The 22,586-nt window shown below is 37.3% G+C and overlaps 1 protein-coding gene across 4 annotated transcripts; it reads right to left on the bottom strand.

Annotated features, from left to right (window-relative positions):
* Positions 1-5,807: 5,807 nt before the first annotated feature.
* Positions 5,808-21,560, bottom strand: LOC144450720 (transmembrane protein 237-like). Of its 4 annotated transcripts, none has more exons than XM_078141391.1 (16): positions 21,546-21,560; positions 21,061-21,115; positions 20,129-20,188; positions 19,418-19,615; positions 18,288-18,366; positions 17,909-18,021; positions 16,700-16,799; positions 16,144-16,187; positions 15,539-15,673; positions 14,691-14,797; positions 14,097-14,299; positions 13,069-13,145; positions 11,789-11,876; positions 10,421-10,450; positions 8,843-8,964; positions 5,808-7,845 (listed from the first exon to the last, which is right to left on the bottom strand). In XM_078141391.1, exons 1-16 carry the CDS (start codon positions 21,558-21,560, stop codon positions 7,766-7,768), a joined length of 1,506 nt encoding a protein of 501 aa, XP_077997517.1. In that variant the 3' UTR covers positions 5,808-7,765. The 4 variants fall into 4 exon arrangements, with proteins under 4 accessions (XP_077997517.1, XP_077997515.1, XP_077997516.1 ...); XM_078141389.1 differs by having other exon boundaries at positions 17,909-18,034; positions 18,295-18,366; XM_078141390.1 differs by having other exon boundaries at positions 17,909-18,034; positions 18,295-18,363.
* Between the last annotated feature and the right edge of the window lie 1,026 nt (positions 21,561-22,586).

Below are 22,586 nucleotides of genomic sequence, written 5' to 3'. Positions count from 1 at the left end.
CTTTATGGTCCGTTGGCCATGATGAGGCGCCCTCATGCATCGATCTCTAATCGCGTTGAGACAAGTCCAATAAAGAATTCTGATTTTTTTTATTCATGAGGCGATGAAACAGAAAATTAAGGGAATCCATGAGCACCACAGGCAAGATAGAAGCCTAGAGGTAATGGGTATAGTTCCGATGTGTTAATAGGGGGCTTATAAGCTCTGTAATCGTCTCTGGAAGTTTACAAGTGTTTCTATTGTTCAAATGTACGCCGAAAGTTACCGAGAAAACCGTGATTTGCTCTTCGGGAATCATCGGTCTTTGCTTTCCACAGCGACACCAAACAAAGAAGCAAAGACCGATGATTCCCGAAGAGCAAATCACGGTTTTCTCGGTAACTTTCGGCGTATATTTGAACAATAGAAACCCTTGCAAACTTCCAGAGACGATTACAGAGCTTATAAGCCCCCTATTAACACATCGGAACCATACCCATTACCTCTAGGCTTCTATCTTGCCTGTGGTGCGAACTGATTCCCGTAATTTTTTGTTTCACTGCCTCATGAATAAAAAAATCTCAGAATTCTTATAAACCATTAGAGATCGATGCTTGAGGGCACCCCATTACGGCGTACCATACAGACCCAGGCCGGGATGGGTTGATTCTGGGATCACCTGTTGCTATTAGCAAGACAAAGAAATGGCATTTTTCACCATTTACGTGATAAGTCGTTTTCACTGTGCCCATGGTCCAAATAAAAGTGAAGTTTTTAATGCAGAAACACAAAACTTAGGAGGGGTTTTTGATAATTAAAAATAAACATATATCTGTGATGGGAAATTCAATGAAATACAAATATGAATATAAGGTAGATGGCAGTATACGTTATGAAAGCCCAATTCTTCACAGACAATTTGTCTTTATGGTCCGTTGGCCGTGATGAGGCGCCCTCATGCATCGATCTCTAATCGCGTTGTGACAAGTCCAATAAAGAATTCTGATTTTTTTTATTCATGAGGCGATGAAACAGAAAATTACGGGAATCCATGAGCACCACAGGCAAGATGGAAGCCTAGAGGTAATGGGTATAGTTCCGATGTGTTAATAGGGGGCTTATAAGCTCTGTAATCGTCTCTGGAAGTTTACAAGTGTTTCTATTGTTCAAATGTACGCCGAAAGTTACCGAGAAAACCGTGATTTGCTCTTCGGGAATCATCGGTCTTTGCTTTCCACAGCGACACCAAACAAAGAAGCAAAGACCGATGATTCCCGAAGAGCAAATCACGGTTTTCTCGGTAACTTTCGGCGTATATTTGAACAATAGAAACCCTTGCAAACTTCCAGAGACGATTACAGAGCTTATAAGCCCCCTATTAACACATCGGAACCATACCCATTACCTCTAGGCTTCTATCTTGCCTGTGGTGCGAACTGATTCCCGTAATATTTTGTTTCACTGCCTCATGAATAAAAAAAAACCAGAATTCTTATAAACCATTAGAGACCGATGCTTGAGGGCACCCCATTACGGCGTACCATACAGACCCAGGCCGGGACGGGTTGATTCTGGGATCACCTGTTGCTATTAGCAAGACAAAGAAATGTCATTTTTCACCATTTACGTGATAAGTCGTTTTCACTGTGCCCATGGCCCAAATAAAAATGAAGTTTTTAATGCAGAAACACAAAACTTAGGAGGGATTTTTGATAATTAAAAATAAACATATATCTGTGATGTGAAATTCAATGAAATACAAATATGAATATAAGGTAGATGGCAGTATACGTTATGAAAGCCCAATTCTTCACAGACGTAAAAAATTCAGACAATTTGTCTTTATGGTCCGTTGGCCATGATGAGGCGCCCTCATGCATCGATCTCTAATCGCGTTGAGACAAGTCCAATAAAGAATTCTGATTTTTTTTATTCATGAGGCGATGAAACAGAAAATTAAGGGAATCCATGAGCACCACAGGCAAGATAGAAGCCTAGAGGTAATGGGTATAGTTCCGATGTGTTAATAGGGGGCTTATAAGCTCTGTAATCGTCTCTGGAAGTTTGCAAGTGTTTCTATTGTTCAAATGTACGCCGAAAGTTACCGAGAAAACCGTGATTTGCTCTTCGGGAATCATCGGTCTTTGCTTTCCACAGCGACACCAAACAAAGAAGCAAAGACCGATGATTCCCGAAGAGCAAATCACGGTTTTCTCGGTAACTTTCGGCGTATATTTGAACAATAGAAACCCTTGCAAACTTCCAGAGACGATTACAGAGCTTATAAGCCCCCTATTAACACATCGGAACCATACCCATCACCTCTAGGCTTCTATCTTGCCTGTGGTGCGAACTGATTCCCGTAATTTTTTGTTTCACTGCCTCATGAATAAAAAAAACCCAGAATTCTTATAAACCATTAGAGACCGATGCTTGAGGGCACCCCATTACGGCGTACCATACAGACCCAGGCCGGGATGGGTTGATTCTGGGATCACCTGTTGCTATTAGCAAGACAAAGAAATGGCATTTTTCACCATTTACGTGATAAGTCGTTTTCACTGTGCCCATGGTCCAAATAAAAGTGAAGTTTTTAATGCAGAAACACAAAACTTAGGAGGAGTTTTTGATAATTAAAAATAAACATATATCTGTGATGGGAAATTCAATGAAATACAAATATGAATATAAGGTAGATGGCAGTATACGTTATGAAAGCCCAATTCTTCACAGACGTAAAAAATTCAGACAATTGTCTTTATGGTCCGTTGGCCGTGATGAGGCGCCCTCATGCATCGATCTCTAATCGCGTTGTGACAAGTCCAATAAAGAATTCTGATTTTTTTTTATTCATGAGGCGATGAAACAAAAAATTACGGGAATCCGTGAGCACCACAGGCAAGATAGAAGCCTAGAGGTAATGGGTATAGTTCCGATGTGTTAATAGGGGGCTTATAAGCTCTGTAATCGTCTCTGGAAGTTTGCAAGTGTTTCTATTGTTCAAATGTACGCCGAAAGTTACCGAGAAAACCGTGATTTGCTCTTCGGGAATCATCGGTCTTTGCTTTCCACAGCGACACCAAACAAAGAAGCAAAGACCGATGATTCCCGAAGAGCAAATCACGGTTTTCTCGGTAACTTTCGGCGTATATTTGAACAATAGAAACCCTTGCAAACTTCCAGAGACGATTACAGAGCTTATAAGCCCCCTATTAACACATCGGAACCATACCCATTACCTCTAGGCTTCTATCTTGCCTGTGGTGCGAACTGATTCCCGTAATATTTTGTTTCACTGCCTCATGAATAAAAAAAACCCAGAATTCTTATAAACCATTAGAGACCGATGCTTGAGGGCACCCCATTACGGCGTACCATACAGACCCAGGCCGGGATGGGTTGATTCTGGGATCACCTGTTGCTATTAGCAAGACAAAGAAATGTCATTTTTCACCATTTACGTGATAAGTCGTTTTCACTGTGCCCATGGCCCAAATAAAAGTGAAGTTTTTAATGCAGAAACAAAAACTTAGGAGGGATTTTTGATAATTAAAAATAAACATATATCTGTGATGTGAAATTCAATGAAATACAAATATGAATATAAGGTAGATGGCAGTATACGTTATGAAAGCCCAATTCTTCACAGACGTAAAAAATTCAGACAATTTGTCTTTATGGTCCGTTGGCCATGATGAGGCGCCCTCATGCATCGATCTCTAATCGCGTTGAGACAAGTCCAATAAAGAATTCTGATTTTTTTTATTCATGAGGCGATGAAACAGAAAATTACGGGAATCCATGAGCACCACAGGCAAGATGGAAGCCTAGAGGTAATGGGTATAGTTCCGATGTGTTAATAGGGGGCTTATAAGCTCTGTAATCGTCTCTGGAAGTTTGCAAGTGTTTCTATTGTTCAAATGTACGCCGAAAGTTACCGAGAAAACCGTGATTTGCTCTTCGGGAATCATCGGTCTTTGCTTTCCACAGCGACACCAAACAAAGAAGCAAAGACCGATGATTCCCGAAGAGCAAATCACGGTTTTCTCGGTAACTTTCGGCGTATATTTGAACAATAGAAACCTTTGCAAACTTCCAGAGACGATTACAGAGCTTATAAGCCCCCTATTAACACATCGGAACTATACCCATTACCTCTAGGCTTCTATCTTGCCTGTGGTGCGAACTGATTCCCGTAATTTTTTGTTTCATCGCCTCATGAATAAAAAAAAATCAGAATTCTTTATTGGACTTGTCACAACGCGATTAGAGATCGATGCATGAGGGCGCCTCATCATGGCCAATCATACAGACAAATTGTCTGAGATAATGGTTAAACAACAACAACAACAACAACAACAACAACAACAACAACAACAACAACAACAACCACCACCACCACCACCACCACGACTACCGCAATCAACAACAGCAGTAGCAGCTCTGGAAATATGCGCTCCGACAACTTCAATACTGCGTTGGTCGAATGCGAAAGTTCTCAGAACATATTTCTTGAGTTACAACAACTTAAGAAATAATGATGACAACTTGATTGACGATTATTCACTCGTCACTTAGCCAATAAAGGCACGGTTTGAAAGAAACTACGATTTCCTTTATTTCCAGGACAATCCTGTGTGTATCAACAAATGTATCTTCTATACAATGTGTGTGTGTATGTATGTATGTATGTATGTATGTATGTATGTATGTATGTATGTATGTATGTATGTATGTATGTATGTATGTATGTATGTATGTATGTATGTATGTATGTATGTATGTATGCTAATTCTATTTCTTTAGATTTTTTTTGGTCATTGAGGGCATGTCTACTTATTTATGTGACGATCTTTACGCTACAGGGTAGTGTTCAAAGTAGTGCTGACTGTCTTCGTCATCGTTGATGTATGAATTGACCTTGACTTTCAGTCTATCCTGACTATTCTGCAACACCGGGACAAGCTGATCCCCAACCATTATCCCCATCTAGTTTGCTGAGGATAACATAAATATCGTATATTCTTGGGTCATCTTCGTAAGAAAGCAGATTGATAGGAACTCCTTTACTATCAAAACTCCCCATATCAACAGCAATAACCTAGGTATATAAATGAGCTTTAATGATGTCAATAACTATTAAAAAGAAATCAAACCATCTATCTAAAGCAGTGCCATTATCTATTGAAGCACCTAATATGAAAGGGGAATACCATAAATGTTGTGAAAGAGTCATGAAAAGATACTTCAGAACCGAACATTTTTGATAATACATGTATTTCATCAGTGCATCAGTAACCGTTCCAGTAGACAGTGGTGAATTCCATACCATCATTTGCCTAAACATCTTTCTGCTCTCTGTCCTTTTCCTCTGGGATGTTCTTGATGACCATCATGGCGTTGCTAAGCACTTGTGGATCCAAGGAAACATACCGACTGAGTAAGATGCCATGTGAGAGATACTATAACTGATGTCACAAGATCTGTGAGAATACCAGTACACACACAGACACACACACAGACATATATATATATACACACATACACACAGACACACACACACACAGTGACACATACATACATACATACATACATATATACAATGTACATACATACATACATACATACATACATACATACATACACACACGCATACATACATACATACATACATACATACATACATACATACATACATACATACATACATACACACACAAACACACACACACACACACACACACTGCAACATGTCTTAAATATTAAAAATGTTGCTTTTAATCAGCTGGTTACAAAAAAATGTAATAAATATTACTTTAATCTCATTGCTCAAAATGAAATGTGATATGCTAAAATGTCAAAATCATGCTTAATTAAGTAATAACAACTATTGTTGAAAGAAAGTTAAGAAGTTTGTAATACACTATACAAAGTAATTTGTGTTGACATAGCTTCATCAGTTCATTTGGAAATCTTTTATCTGCAAGTATGAATAAATATCCATGTATACAAAAACACTTGCATGACTAAGTTGTATCAAGTGATGAGTACTTAGAGCTGCACTAGCTGCAACTTGAAGAACGTTTTTTTGAAACTGCTTGGTTAGATTAACAACTTCATCGTAATATTGTACACACTGAACAGTATTGAATCACCTGTGGGTGAACATATTTGTGTAGCTGTACACATATTATAGAGCAATATATCTAATCAAATTGATCTTGGGTCCGCTTCCTAAAATTAACAACCTAAAGGATCAAGTTTTCAACTTATTACTATAATACATACAGATAAAACAGACCTATAAATAACACATAAAGTATATACTTAAAAAATTTCAGTGGAGATAGTTTGTTTCTGATTTAAAAAATAATACCCCAATTATAGCTAGTGTAGGTGTAAGAGTTACAATGGCTACACTCTATGAAACAAATCCTCAGTACCAACATATACAATATATATGCATCTTTCTATGCAATAATTGGTCTATATCATTCATTCATTATTTTCTTAGCCTGTTCATCTCACGTTTTGTAATTTTGCTTTGCTGTCTCAGTAACTACTTGTAACGTTAGAAATGGCAAACGATTAATTTAGCCATGCCCTCAATGGCAGTTACCAACATGCCTGTTTGTAGATATTTACATAATATTCACTATATGTAAATTATGCCACTCTTATGACCATCTTAACGACAGCACATTTAGATATTTTAATGTAGTCAATTAGGCTGACGTACGTTATCACTCTCCATGAAGACCAATCAGTTTAAGCATATAATTGTCAATAGTTTGACATTGCTAGTGATGTAAGCTGTTAGTAAGACAATGAATCAAAATCACAGATCGCGATGTCAACAGGCTACAATTTTCATTGTTCAGTTGATAATAATATAAGGGGCCTTGTCACTTTGAAATATGGACATCACGACTCGAAAATGAACTACAGTGAAACGTTTTCAATAGGATTGGCGTCTCTGACAAAACAACCACTATATACAAGATAAAAGATGTATTTTTAAAGACTTGTAGGATCATTATTTTTTGATTTCATACATTTCAATTCCACTAAAAATTTGTCCTTGAACATCTGGTAATTGAAAATAATCATCTTTTACATTTGGTATACAAAAATATCATTGTAGTGTTTTTTAAGTAAAATACGAGAAAAAAAAATCTTTTGTACATCAGTTTAGACAGGACGGCTTATAAGCTTAACGAAGAAAACAAAGTGTGCACTTACAACCCATTATCATTGTTGAAGAGAATTGGCTGTCATCAGAATGTTGTTTTATCAGTGGTGAACAATTCTCGGTACCTGTCATCACTTTTTACCTCATGAGAAATGGTCAAAATAGAACAACAAGTCTTATTTTCACAAGCACACCTATAGTAATGCATGTGAAGCGAAAGTTATGGTGTCGATCTAGAATTTAGAAATCAAATGTTCATTATTTTTATGATGCGCCTAGAATTAGAACTGGTTTTGAAATAGTCTTGTAGTATGGCCTCAGATCTGAACTCGGAAGATTGTCAAATAAAAAACAAGAATGACCGTACCTCAGGAAAGCCTGTGACTTGAGGTCACTTTTAAAATTAGAAGAACTGCCCGAGGCTCAAGCTCCTAGACTAACTTTGAAGGTATCAAGAAGTTTTCTCCTTATCACACTATCACATGAATATCAATTTGCTGAGATACACAACTGTAGACCACTGATAACATAAACGTTCTGATCACAAGCAATTCTTATCAACAAAGATAACAGTTGTAAAAGTCCTACAATATATCACACGCCATGTTGTCGTTGATTCATTTCATGATCAACTGTTTCGTCCCACAATGGTTCGTCTGTCTTCTTGAGATGATCTGAAATAAGAACATAACGATAACAAATTGTCATTTTAATGTCGGTGTGGTTATTGAATACAAAAGCTCTGGAAGGTAACAAGCTTGTAGTAAAAGTCCCTGGGGGGTCAAAAAGTTATTCTTTTAAATTTGATGAAGTAACAAAAGTAAGAAATGTGTAAGGTATTTGCAAGACATTGAGTGGTGCGTATCAGAGGAATACGTGTACAGTTTTGCATAGATGGATGGAATGAACCTAACAAAGTTTCCCCTATGAGTATTGCTTATTGGATAAACATACAAATGTACCTGGTATAGTTTGTAGCCCAACCAAGTATGGTCCCAATACACATACGAACCCAGTATGGCCCCAATAAACATACCTTGTGCACAGCTTGTAGCTGGAGTTACAGAAACTATAACCCAAACAAGTATGGCCTCAATAAACATACCCTGTGCAGAGCCTGTAGCTGGAGTGAGAGAAACTATAACCCAACCCAGTATGGCCCCCAATAGACATACCTTGTGTATAGTCTGTAGCTGGAGTGAGAGAAACTATAACCCAACCCAGTATGGCCCCAATAAACATACCTTGTGCACAGCTTGTAGCTGGAGTGAGAGAAACTATAAATCAACCCAGTATGGCCCCAATAGACATACCTTGTGCACAGCCTGTAGCTGGAGTGAGAGAAACTATAAATCAACCCAGTATGGCCCCAATAGACATACCTTGTGCACAGCTTGTAGCTGGAGTGAGAGAAACTATAAATCAACCCAGTATGGCCCCAATAGACATACCTTGTGCACAGCTTGTAGCTTGAATTAGAGAAACTACAACCCAAACAAGTATGGCCCCAATAGACATACCTTGTGTATAGTCTGTAGCTGGAGTGAGAGAAACTATAACCTAACCCAGTATGCCCCCCCCCCCCCCCCCCAATACACATACCCTGTGCACAGCCTGTAGCTGGAGTGAGAGAAACTATAACCCAACCCAGTATGGATACAATAAACATACCTTGTGTATAGTCTGTAGCTGGAGTGAGAGAAATTATAATCCAACCCAGTATGGCCCCAATAACTCTCATCAGATTCAGTATCCTCCATACATACAGCCTGTACTCTGCATCTTGATCGTCCCTGTAAAATGTTCACACAAAACGTATATCTTGGAATTAAAATTTTACAGTAACATGTAATGTATTTAAAGGGAATGCCACTCCAAGAAATTAAGGTATTTTGGGGTCCTGAAGAGTGTTTTCATGATTTCACATAAATTTTGCTTGATTGCCACCTATATTGCTCTAGCAGTGGTACACTGGTACACCAAGTTTATGTAAATACTTTATTTTCCTTGAGTTCAAGTTGAAATGCAATGCAATTCACAAAATTAAAAATGCAAGATGTTATAAATGGAATGTGTTCAAAACCTAGAAGACTGTAAAGCTAAAGAATCCCTCTCCAAAATTACTAACCAGCAATAGTCACCCTAATGTTAGCAATGAACTAGTCTTGTAGTTGTACTAAGACCTTGGATCTGAACTTTGAGTTACAACAATTAATGGTCCACCAACTGTATCTCTTGGTCTGTCTCAAGCTGTGCTGAAACTACCTACTAGCAGCATGTTTCTCTATTTGTCACAGTGTAATCTTTCATTCCCTGATGTTTAATTGAAACAAATTATTGATAAGACCAAGGTTGGCTATAGTCACTACACAGATAATATGACACACATACACTCACTCACTTCACTCAGATGGTAAACAAACAACTCCAACGTTTGATGTTAAATTAGCAACTAGAACACAATACAACATTGCAACTTTGTTTATTAAACCAGATTAGATATCCCACAGTGTCCCTATCCTGATGACTCTACTTAAAACTCCACTGGTGAAATGTACACTAATTAAACATCAGGGGGTGAAAAATTACACTGCCATCAATAGAGAAACTTGCTGCTATAGTAGGTAGTTGTAACACAGCGTGAGACATGCTAAGAGATACAGTTGGTCGAACATTGTGACCCCAGTGGTGACCTTTGGTTGCTTCTCAAGTTAGTAGAACACCCTGAGAGATCTAGCAGCCAGACTAGCTATGGGTTGGCCAGCATAGCTTGATGTAAATATCAGATTGTAGGAAGAACAAACCATTCCACTGACTTACCCACTGAGGTGAATGAAATAACCATAAAAATAATGACAACAATATCTTGTGAATTCCCCATTTTTTTACAATGAAAACTTAGATGTTAAACAAGATAAAATGGGCATTGGTTTCTTTTACTTTCACTTATTAGTACAAAGCTGGCAACAATACTTCTGCTATATGTGTTGTTGACTGTTTCTATTGTTACTGGTTGCATAACAATGCAACCAGTCAACAACACATTAAAGAGCGTTCCCTAGCAAGGCCCAAAAGTTACTTCCACCTAAGTTTGGATTGAGGCCAGCTCCATTCTAATGAGTGAAAGTAAATGAAACCAACACATTTCATCTTGTGTAACATCCAAGTTTTTATCAAACATAGTGAATTCATGAGTTATCCTTTACCTATAAAAACGATAAATACACTGAAATAATGGGAAGAACATACCACAAGGAAGTTTCTGGGCAGTCTGGTTCACTGAAAGATGGAAAAATATGATAGATTTAATACTTTCGGTCCAAATTGCCAACACTAACATTATGGGAAACAGAGCATGCCCCCCCCCCCCCCCCCAAAAAAAAAGGGGGGGGGGGATTTGCCATATTTGCAAGGTTTTCATTATAGGTGATACATGATTCACATCAACAAGAGGTCCTCAGGTTTTCTTACCCAGGTTCCAAGAAAAAAATATGGTACAAGCTGTAAGATTACATAATATCTATGCAAGCTGTACTAGAATTTAGAATTGAACATACTAGTTACAGGCTAACTTACCAGAGTGGGGAATCTGTTGTACCATACAGCCCTATGCTAAGTTATAGTTACACACTTACCATAGTGGGGAATCTGATGTAAGATACAGCCCTATTCTAAGTTATAGTTACAGACTAACTTACCATAGTGGGGAATCTGATGTAACATACAGCCCTATTCTAAGTTATAGTTACACACTTACCATAGTGGTGAATCTGATGTACGATACAGCCCTATTCTAAGTTATAGTTACACACTTACCATAGTGGGGAATCTGTTATACCATACAGTCCTATTCTAAGTTATAGTTACAGACTAACTTACCATAGTGGGGAATCTGATGTAAGATACAGCCCTATTCTAAGTTATAGTTACAGACTAACTTACCATAGTGGGGAATCTGATGTAACATACAGCCCTATTCTAAGTTATAGTTACAGACTAACTTACCATAGTGGGGAATCTGATGTAACATACAGCCCTATTCTAAGTTATAGTTACAGACTAACTTACCATAGTGGGGAATCTGATGTAACACACAGCCATATTCTAAGTTATAGTTACAGACTAACTTACCATAGTGGGGAATCTGATGTAACATACAGCCCTATTCTAAGTTATAGTTACAGACTTACCATAGTGGGGAATCTGATGTAACATACAGTCCTATTCTAAGTTATAGTTACAGACTAACTTACCATAGTGGGGAATCTGATGTAACATACAGCCCTATTCTAAGTTATAGTTACAGACTTACCATAGTGGGGAATCTGATGTAACACACAGCCATATTCTAAGTTATAGTTACAGACTTACCATAGTGGAGAATCTGTTGTACCATACACTCCTATTCTAAGTTATAGTTACAGACTTACCATAGTGGGGAATCTGATGTAACATACAGCCCTATTCTAAGTTATAGTTATAGTTACAGACTTACCATAGTGGGGAATCTGTTATACCATACAGTCCTATTCTATGTTATAGTTACAGACTAACTTACCATAGTGGGGAATCTGATGTAAGATACAGCCCTATTCTAAGTTATAGATACAGACTTACCATAGTGGGGAATCTGTTATACCATACAGCCCTATTCTGTCATCCAGTGCAGCTATGCTCACTGAGAAGATCAAAGTTATCAAATACACTGCAAATAAAAAAAAAATTACATAATTACACCACACACACACACAAGTCAAATTTATCATATATGAAATACAGGATTTACTACTCTGGCAATCGAGGTCTCGGTTTACTCACATAGACATAAACTAAAACTATTGTTGTGACATGTTGATATAAACCATTCAATGGATGTTAGTTAATTGTATGAAGTAGGGTGGAATGTATGATCTTGTGGTGTACGTTTTTGAGGAATTCCAGTGTTTTCACTATCTTGATTACAAGGTGATTATAACTGTAAAACAGAGGCACTGCTATCATCACTTGTGTAATCTACCACATCGACAAACAATATTTTTAGTTTGCGTTTATCTTAGCAAACCGAGACCCTGATTGCCAGAGTAGTACACCCTGATTGTTATACATCATGAAGAAATGTATGCAAGTCATTTATTCTGTGGTGCATGAAATAATCAAAACATTCAAAGTTGTCAAAATCTTCCTGATGAGGCCTAACAAAAAAAATTATGTGGTTCCGATTACGGTCAATTTTAGAATAGGTTCAGATAGTTATGTTTTCCGTTGTTTTCCATATGGTCTCTGTGTTATTGGTTTCTTCTCATCAGATGTACAGTCAGTACAGATTGGAAGAACAGTTTTATATTGTCTTTTTAAGTTTCTTGCGAGGGCTCACAATTTTCACAATTTTATTATTTTATTCTCAAATAAAAATAAAAAATACATAAAAAAAAGTTTAGGGTCAGCAGTGAAAAACTAGGCGAGGTCGCGTTACCGGAACCAAACAATTTTTTTTAGACCTGCTGGCAATATGACAAAACTTTGTGATGTGTGAGTGCAGATGTGGTGTACTTGGGGTTTTTGTACAAGTGCTTACGGTTTTCTCTGTGACCATACTTTCACATGTGTAGTGTGTGAAAGGGTAACAGAGATCACTGGAGAATGAGTGCAAATACCCCATTGAGTACCTCCACTGGAACTCACACAGAACGAAGTTCTGATGAACATTGAAAAGTAATCACTGTTCATTTCAAGATGTGGTCAAAGCCAGGGCTGCAACATGAAGCAGAGTTATGTACACAGTAATGACATTTGGGGACTGAGTACATCGGGGCATGGCATGGAAAGTTATTACAAAGGTACAACTGAAGATTACTCCACAGCAATGTATAGCACATGGTTAAAATATATTGACTTACCAAGTATTGAAATGGCACCTGACTGAAATGTTAGAAGACCTTTGAAGAATTTTCTGTTAGGTCTTGCCAGGTCATACCTGTCAAAATAGAAACATAAATTTAGAATTACGTGTAACATATTATCTAGAATATCCATGGTAACTTACACCTGAAGTTTAGAATATCCATGGTAACTAACACCTGAAGTTTAGAATATCCATGGTAACGAACACCTGAACTTTAGAATATCCATGGTAACGAACACCTGAAGTTTAGAATATCCATGGTAACGAACACCTGAACTTTAGAATATCCATGGTAACGAACACCTGAACTTTAGAATATCCATGGTAACGAACACCTGAACTTTAGAATATCCATGGTAACGAACACCTGAAGTTTAATGGCATACTGTGTTTGTCTCTACAGATTATGATTTTGTCAAGGAGCCAAGCCATACAGAAATTCTACTGCACTGTTACAATTGAACTGATGTTGGTTTAGTATTTCACAGTCACTCATGTAACATGACATTTATTACACACACTCAGACAACTTCTAACGCAAAAGAAACAATTACATAGGTGCCGTGCACAGTGGAGATGTAGTAGTGGTAAAGTTGACTATCAGTTAGAAAATAAACAATCAGAGCCATTAAAATCATTAAGTCCATGTGTAATGTTTTCATTAGAAGCCTGTTTTACTGCACTGTGAAAGAATAGCAATGCTTATCAGTGTTCAATGTGATTGGGCAAAGGATCCTACTGTGTTTTTTGTGTCTCTGTTATTATTAGTCTAGAGTTGAAATATGTCTACCTGTGTATCAAAACGTAATGTCCCATTAGTGAAACACCAAACCAACATCATTTCTACTGTAAGAATAGTGATCTTTATCACTGTGCTTCGGTAAGGGATCCTGCTGGTGTGTGATGTCTCTGTTATTAAAAGTGGGAAGTTGAAATGCGTCTATGTTTATGTAAAAAATGTTCCGTCCAATGAATGATATACCAAGGCGTCAATTTCCTTGTAAAAATTAGTCCAAGTCTTACCTGTCAAAGGCAGAGATAGTACACACAGCTAACAAGAAGTAGTACATGGACATCGCTGGCAAGGAAAGTCTGTAGTAGTTGGTTAAAAAGTTGGTGTCTCCATCAGCACTGAGAGAATAAACAACAACACACTGCCATAGAGCAAAACCAGCCAGTATGCCATGGCAAAACAGGGATATTGTCATGAACCCTCGATGCACTGACTGTTGAACAAAACATATTACACAGATAACTGTTAAGTGTAAATTCTGATGTCTTTGCACAAGATAAATACTGTGACATACACTTGATCTTCATCTGGAATTTATTTCTACACTTTTCATGCATGTGATTTTACCATGCATATACCTTTATAAATTAGGACAAAACACCAAATTTCTCCTTTCAGTGAAAAATTAATTTCCTTGAATGAAAACTATTGTAATGTTATGTTAGTTTTAACTCACCAATGCTAACTCTGGTGATGTCATAGTTTTAACACACCAATGCTAACTCTGGTGATGTCATAGTTTTAACTCACCAATACTAACCCTGGTGATGTCATAGTTTTAACACACCAATGCTAACTCTGGTGATGTCATAGTTTCAACTTACCAACGCTAACTCTGGTGATGTCATTTTTGTAATAGGTTCCACTCTGTGCTCCTCCTCAGTTTCTTTTACTCTTGCAAGACGTGACTTTTGTGCACTTTTGAAACCACCTACAAGAACAACAAAGGAGAATGTACTATGTGTTATTATCAATGCACTACATCTTGAAGAGACAATATTATTTCTACCTCACCATTCTGTAAAATCCTGTATACAACCCACTATTGGGATGTGCAGCATATGCAGCCACGCACACTAAGTCGTCATATGTATTCTCTATTGTCTTGTTCCTCTAATGTTACGTAATTTAGTTTGTATTCTATCGTTCAACATGTAAATTTTTGATATATTTGCTTGTCCATCAGTTTCACTTTTAGTTTGTGACAATGCGTCCATTTTGTAGCTTTCATTTCGTCTACCTTTTCGCTTAGTGTATGAGTTTCATTTTACGTACTTTTATCATTTTGTATGATTGTTAATGTAGTGATGCTTGAGGGCCTCAATAGAAAGAAGTGTTTCATTTACCTTAGTACTGTCACATTTATTTGAGCTACCCTGAATAATATATATTTTATCCTCATTAATATTATAAAAACATGTAAAATTCGTTGCTCAAACTGCAAATCAACAATAGTCTGTCTGTCTGTCTGTCTGTCTGTCTGTATATCTGTCTGTCTGTCTGAGGACACAATATTTCAAAACTACAGTACCAATTCAAATGAACTATGATACACAAATTCTGAACAGGAATTGCAAGAACTTTGGTTTTGGTTTTGTATATGTAGGCTGAGCCTTGTAATTGAAGCTATAGAGAACTCCTCATTGAAAATAGTCTTCAGAAACATACTCACTTTTTCTTTCCATAAAGAGTAATCCTGTAGGTTGGCTAGGTAAAGTAGTTGTATGAGATGGCATTTGTGCATCAGTAGCTCTGTCTTTGTCTTGTGTTATCAAATCTTCATCATGGACCATGAAATCAACAGATACTGAAATCGACAAAAATATAAACTATGAGTTCATCACAACAACACAGATGAATATGTATCAATACATGCCAGTCTATATCATACACTTATTGCCTGGCTACGATGGCACTAGTAGACACCTATCACCTCAAGTGCTGTTATGCAGGGAAAGCCAAGGGAATAGTTGCTACACACATTGTAACAACACGTGGGGTTAAGACATTTACTAGAGCCCGAATAAGACCAGGCTCTCAGTGTTTCATAACAAATCACATTCCCAGGCATGTATTCTTTCCAAAGTCAAAGCAAAACATTGATAGAACTCCTGTAATGCAGTAGTAGTGCCCTATGGAAAGTAGAAAAAGAATATGCCGTCTGTATGCAAATTGAGGTCAATACAAGCCACTAGTCTTTATCACATGACATAGTCTAAGCCAATCACTGAAGTGTATTATAAAGAGTGCTATCATACAGTAGATGAATTAGCATACCTTCTCCATCAGCTTGATAGTCATCGTCCGCTGACATGGCAACCCTGTAACAACAAAACAATACAGACAGTCAGGGCTTGGATTTAACTTTTATGCTTGCTAGGAGAACTGTTTCAGCTAAAAAAAAATTTGCGGATTTCCATTGGACTAATAGCTTACCACCTTACACATTTGGTAGTGTGGATATGATGTTTAGTAGTCTTTGTGCCATGTATTTCTGCTTCTTTCTAGTCCTGACTTATTTTGCATATTTTTAGAAATATCTCTACCACTGTACAATACCCAAACTTCCTGTCACAATAGTTAAATTCTACCAACTTTACACACATACAATGTAGTGTTTAGACCCATCAGTTAACATGTTACCATCATTTACCGATAACCCTGAAAAAAATGTTCCCCCTGTAATTTTAACTCCATTGGTCACACTTTGTTATCACAATACAGAGTTGTTAGCCAAGCTCAGCTAGAGCTGGGTAGGTTTGAACCATGACTGCAGTGGTAAGACTTCAAGAGATCAATGAGTTAACAGCTCAGCAACCCTAAGTTATGTTACCTTGGTGTTTTCTTTTTCTTCTGTTTTCTTCCTGACGGTGGTTTAGACCTCGGTGTTCTGGATGTTTCACCTCCTTCATCTCCACCTTCTGGACTATCTTCTGTAAAAACATACATGTACTTACAGTAAGTACTTAAACACAACCATAAGGGTGCTTTGTGAAACTATTATGTCTTTTAAATCCTACAATATTGCTGAATACACATACTCATCTTTAAGGTCCATGACAGTCTAGGATTGAATTTTGGGCAGAGAAAAACAATTGTCAGGCAGAGATAAAGAAAAGCTGGTCCTGAACAAATGACCAATCCTATCTAATCTGTACAACTCCATTGCTAAGAAATCACTAATGTACAAACATGTGCTTCAAACATTAGATTTACATAACATAGCCAATTCTCAGTACCTACAACAGCTTTCTACCTCAAGCTAGAGGGTCAAAATAGAATAAGAAGGTCGACTTATTCTCACTTGCATTTATACTTATAGTAAATTATGCATGTGAAGCGTGTGGAGTGGAAGCTATGGTGCCAACCAAGAAATTGAATGTACATTACTTTTATCAAGCACCTAGGCAGTAATATTCTATTTCAGGTACTGAGAATTAAGTCTTCTTTATTTTTCTAAACGTATGCACTTGGAAATGTATATACAGCTGTAAAACTTACAATGATCTTCATATGAACAGGACAAAAATGTTAATGACAATACATGTACTAATTTAAATTTACCATGACTAAGTTTTTAGAAAGAAAACAGTATGCACACATCACATATGGTTATTAAGAAAAGTCTACTGTACATACAATATATACCATGCACACCAAGATATTGTCTTTGAACAGAAAATATGGATTATATACCCTGGTAGTTCTACGTCACAACAACTCATGTCTGCATCACTGGTTATGTGGTGCCCAAAATATGAGTCAAAACATTCCAAATTACTTTTCCAGATTTTGCATGAATCATGCTTGACGAGGTATAATTATATCATTCCCCAATATTTTTCTTAATTCAGCTGGAAAGTACTTGTGTCCTAAGGGTTCGTCTAGCGACTCGATCGAGGCGAGTGAAGATTACACTGTGATCAAAAGAGGAACTTGCTGCTATACTAGTAAGTAGTTTTAGCACAGCTTGAGACAGGCTAAGAGATACAATTAGTCAAACATTGTTGTAACAATAGTAAGTCATAAATACTTATATTACCTTTTGGTTTTGGCTTGCTTTTCTTCCTTGGTGTTTCTCTAGGTGTTTCTATACTACCATTTTGTTCCTGTTGTAGTATTTCATCACTTATTGATCTTGGTACTCTCTTTGAACTGCTGCCAGATTCTGAAATCAATATACTTATACTTTACACTGTATACACAAATTAATTAAAGGGCAATTATTTAAATTAAGCACAGTCTGCCGATATCAATTCCAGGTTCATTCACATAGACTTATAGTCCTTAATTTCTAAATTGGGTAGTCATGATTCCATTTGGCATGTGATCAAATTTTCAATACTTCTAACATTCCAGACATAGACATTGTACATTGCAAATAATTTTGTGAAATACAAATTAGTAGCAAATATGTAGACTTCATACCTTTGACTCTCCTCCTTCTTGCACTGGGTGAAGACTTCAAATTGTTGATTTGACCAGAGCCTCTCAACTCTGCTGTAATGATACATATAAGATGGCAAACATAAATTGTAGAGCTAAGCTTATAAACATATCTCTCGTAATTACAGACATTTTTCTCATGGCAATGCCAATCAGTTCATACATGTAGTATGAACACTTGTTATACAGAAATGTATTTTTTGTCATACAAGTACATGATTAAATAAACAGTTCATAGACCCCCCCCCCCCACCACCACCACCACCACCACCAACGTTGATGAAGGGTCTATGAACTGTTGAAAGAACTAATCTATATGTCTTATGAAACATTTTCTGTTATGAAGTGAAAACATTTTTTTTCTTAAGATTATGCTCTTATAGGATGTTCTCCATAGAAAAACTATTTTCTAAGTGTGTCACTTTAAAGCTTTGTCTGAAATCATCTCAAGTCTATGCACTGAAACTTTATATATATTATTACATATAGACCAGAGATTACTTGCACTACCATTGGTGTGAGCGCATAGTAAATAGTAGTGGTATTTTCACTTCAGTGCAATACCAAAAACATTATTGCATACTTGCATGCAAATGACAACGTGATCGTTCTCTACACTTGAAATCACATGACCTTGCTATATGATGTTCATGCTTTTTTATGGAAATTTTGCCGCTTCAGACAAACATATGCAATAATAACAGAACCCCTAGTTCCAGTGTGGGTACTCAGTGGGCAAGGTATTTGCTCTCGTGCTTGCAGTGTTTTCTGCTGCACATTCACTCGCTATATCGTGAAAGTACAGGCGCAGAGAATACTGCAATCACTCATGCAAAATCCCTGAGTACACCACACTTGCACTAGCTTGTCATGGGGTTGTGTTATAGTACAGTCCAGCACATAGAAAACATCACCTGAGTGTGCGCATCACAAAAGGATCATTCTTGCACAATTGGGGTGATGCATTGATGTACTGTTGTTGTTGCACCATCAAAGCACCTGCATTGAACAATGCTTGCATCTCTGACACAAAATAAATAACCAAATGACCTGTAACAGTATTCCTTAAAATCTTTTATTTCAAAACAAGTACAGATAATTTTACCTTCAGCACCACTTTCAAAGTCATATCCATGTCGAAGTTTAGCTGATGTCATCTTCTTCTTTCTTTTTCTTGGAGTCTCACTCAGAATATTTTCACTGCTTCCAGAAAGAGACGGAAGTTTGTCTTCAGCCTCTCGTTCTTCTGCAGCATTGTGGCGACTGGTACTTCCAGTTGCAGGTGAATCACTGGTTTCAACACCTGAAAAGAAATATGGGGTATTTTTTGTAAACCATCCAGGAAACCATTTATGGACTCTGCTTGTGTAACTTTTGCAATAAATAACTAAGTACAAAAAACAGCTGTAAACATCAGATTTGGTTTCACATTGAGGGATGCCTAATTTAATGCAGCTTGCAAAACTTGACCTGATGTTTATAGCTGTTTTTGTACACATACACACGTATATACATGTAAACATGTACGTATATAAAAATGTACCAATTGTATCCTTTCGATCTGGCAAAAAAACTAGTCTGTAAGTTACACCGTGACAGGCTGAGGGTGCACTCACACATCAGTCAACCGGGCCCCCTTTCATAGCAGGCCGATGAGGGCTGAGCGACAAGACATATCTTACAGTCTAGTGTTAAACGATCTTTAGTTCTTGGAATCTGATACTATAACAGATTTTATATCCCATATTTCAACTCCTACACTCTGGTTTGCCTACAAACATTTTACAATACTTCTATAATTAGTGCAGTCCAGTACCTTCTGATGTTGGCTTCTTCTTTTTCTTGCGTTTACCACTTTTTGCAGCTAAGCCAGGTTCTGTAGGCAGGAATTTATGAGTAGGGCAATTATTTTTTAAAGCATAACTGTTACAGTGGAATATACTACATGTAAAGAAATTCTTCTGAAAACAGAAGTCAGTTATTTTTGTTCACTAAAGTAATATTTTAGAAGACTATGAAATCATAAAAATAACCCCAACAGAGACCTATAGCAATGTGCTGGAAGATATTCTGTAGAAGCTGCAACAATTTACCAATGATGTCAATCCTGATAACATTGTGGGCAGCACATTCAACCTGGTAGGAGAGCACACAGAGTTTAATGCCACACAGGACAAAGATATAACTGGTTTTGAACAGCCAAAAGAATGAAACGAACATCAGCAGAGCACGGTTACTGTCAGAATTGCTCAAATTGATAGATTTTATTGCTTGCACAAAATGTATACACGTGTCACGTGTGTACTGTTTGCAACCATGACGTCACTCTGTGATTCAAGCTGCCCCCCCCCCCCCATGCAAACCCAATATTAGATTTATACCACCATACATGGCTAACTAAGTTACTTACATGTCTAATAAAATGTTTGTATGTGTTTGCGTAGTGTAATATTCTGGTCAGGTTTGAAATAATGACCTTTGTATTTACAGCCAAGCAAAATATCGTAAATAACAATCTGAATATAATGCTATAGTTGCCACAACTAGACACACAAAAACTTTATGTAAGTTGTTAACAATGATGTGTAATATTTCATGGGGAACAGCGGTGTTGAATAGTACAATTGTACCTGAGCCTCGAAAGAAAGGAACACAAAACGACCAAATGAAACACAGGTTAAAACGTCAAAACCTGCTTACTTCAAACAACAGAGTACTCTTGCAATGGGAGATTAAAATATTACATACCTGGGTCGCTCCCTGATGTCAGCGGCGGTAAAGATCTCGGTTTCGATGATGTCGCCTAAAACGTAAACACAATGTACAGTACATCATGTAAACTTTGCATTAGCAAACTTGAGAACACACACATGTAGTAAAGTGCACGTATTGCGAATTAAGAGATAACTTGTAGATGTTGCACTGCATAAATTCAATGATATCTAGTTAAATAGTTCGACTGGTAATTAATTGTCCACTAAAACTTTCAACGTACAATCCTCTGTATCTTCAAATATGTTGATGTTGTTAATGTTATGTTATGATATTGATAGTTACGATCTGTACGACTCCCGTTCTCGGGCTTAGAATGACGCATTCGTGACAGTCAGCATGGGAATTCAGATGTATACATACCGAAATAATAGTAATCAATGCTGTTCCTTATTTTACTGCAATCAAAATGGAGCAGTCTTTAAAATATAAACTTAAGTTGAGAGACCACAAATACTCACCACTGCCGCCGCCATTTTGAAATTCCAATGATTAAGCATGCGCACAAGACTATAATTTTAACCGGTGACACAGTGAGCCCTCAACGGCGAGAGTCTGGTCTCAGATCAATTCACATTTAGAGGACAATGTGAGACTAGTCTCATATTGAGCCTCAGATTCTCTCATCACGATGACATCCAACAAAAACCGTCAATCAAAAAAAAAAGAAGAATACTGTCACAATTGTATTTAACACTTAATCAAATTACTGTTTCTGTCTCGTTTATAGGGGATGTTTGATGCCAGTTTGCTGTCAAGACAGTTTTGGGACAACTGTGGGCGCTCTAAGTCAGAACAAAAAAAAATTAAACTCAGGAAAAAGAAACACTTTCCATGCCTGTCATTACGTGTACACGTTTCCAAAGCAGCTCAAACTTTACTTGGTCCGATGGAGTTTGATATTATTCTTGAACATTGATTTTGTCTGGGCGACTATTCTGTGGTTATACAATTGAAATGAAGCCAATCGAAGTTCTAGTGTAACATATTCATCAAACGTATGGTTTGAATCTTCCAGAATATTATCGTTCAGAGTGGAGAGGAACCCGATTCATGGATTCGTTGGTGGCGGAAGCTAGTTAACTTGGACTAATACTTTTCCATCAAATATTTACTTACGAACGTAGAGTTTCTATACCGTAGGGATGCAACAGGATGACAAAATTGTCTTTAAAGGAACAAATCTACGGATCATGTTTAGGAATCTAGTCATCTATCGAGTAGTACACTATATTTGCATTTGACGTCAATAATAAATAGTAATATTAATTAATCAATCAAACAATCAATCAATTAATCAATCCCTCCCTCCGTCCCTCTCTCCCTCTAATAATCCCCTCTCTCCCCCCCCTCTCTCTCTCTCTCTCTCTCCCTCTCTCTCTCTCTCTCTCTCTCTCTCTCTCTCTCTCTCTCTCTCTCTCTCTCTCTCTCTCTCTCTCTCTCTCTCTCTCTCTCTCTCTCTCTCTCTCTCTCTCTCTCTCTCATGACTGTTCTGAAATTTC

Source organism: Glandiceps talaboti, chromosome 20, assembly GCF_964340395.1.
Source record: "Glandiceps talaboti chromosome 20, keGlaTala1.1, whole genome shotgun sequence".
Lineage (NCBI taxonomy): Eukaryota > Metazoa > Hemichordata > Enteropneusta > Spengelidae > Glandiceps > Glandiceps talaboti.
The sequence above is the reverse complement of the archived record's forward strand: the minus strand, read 5'-3'. Positions and strand labels throughout refer to the sequence as shown.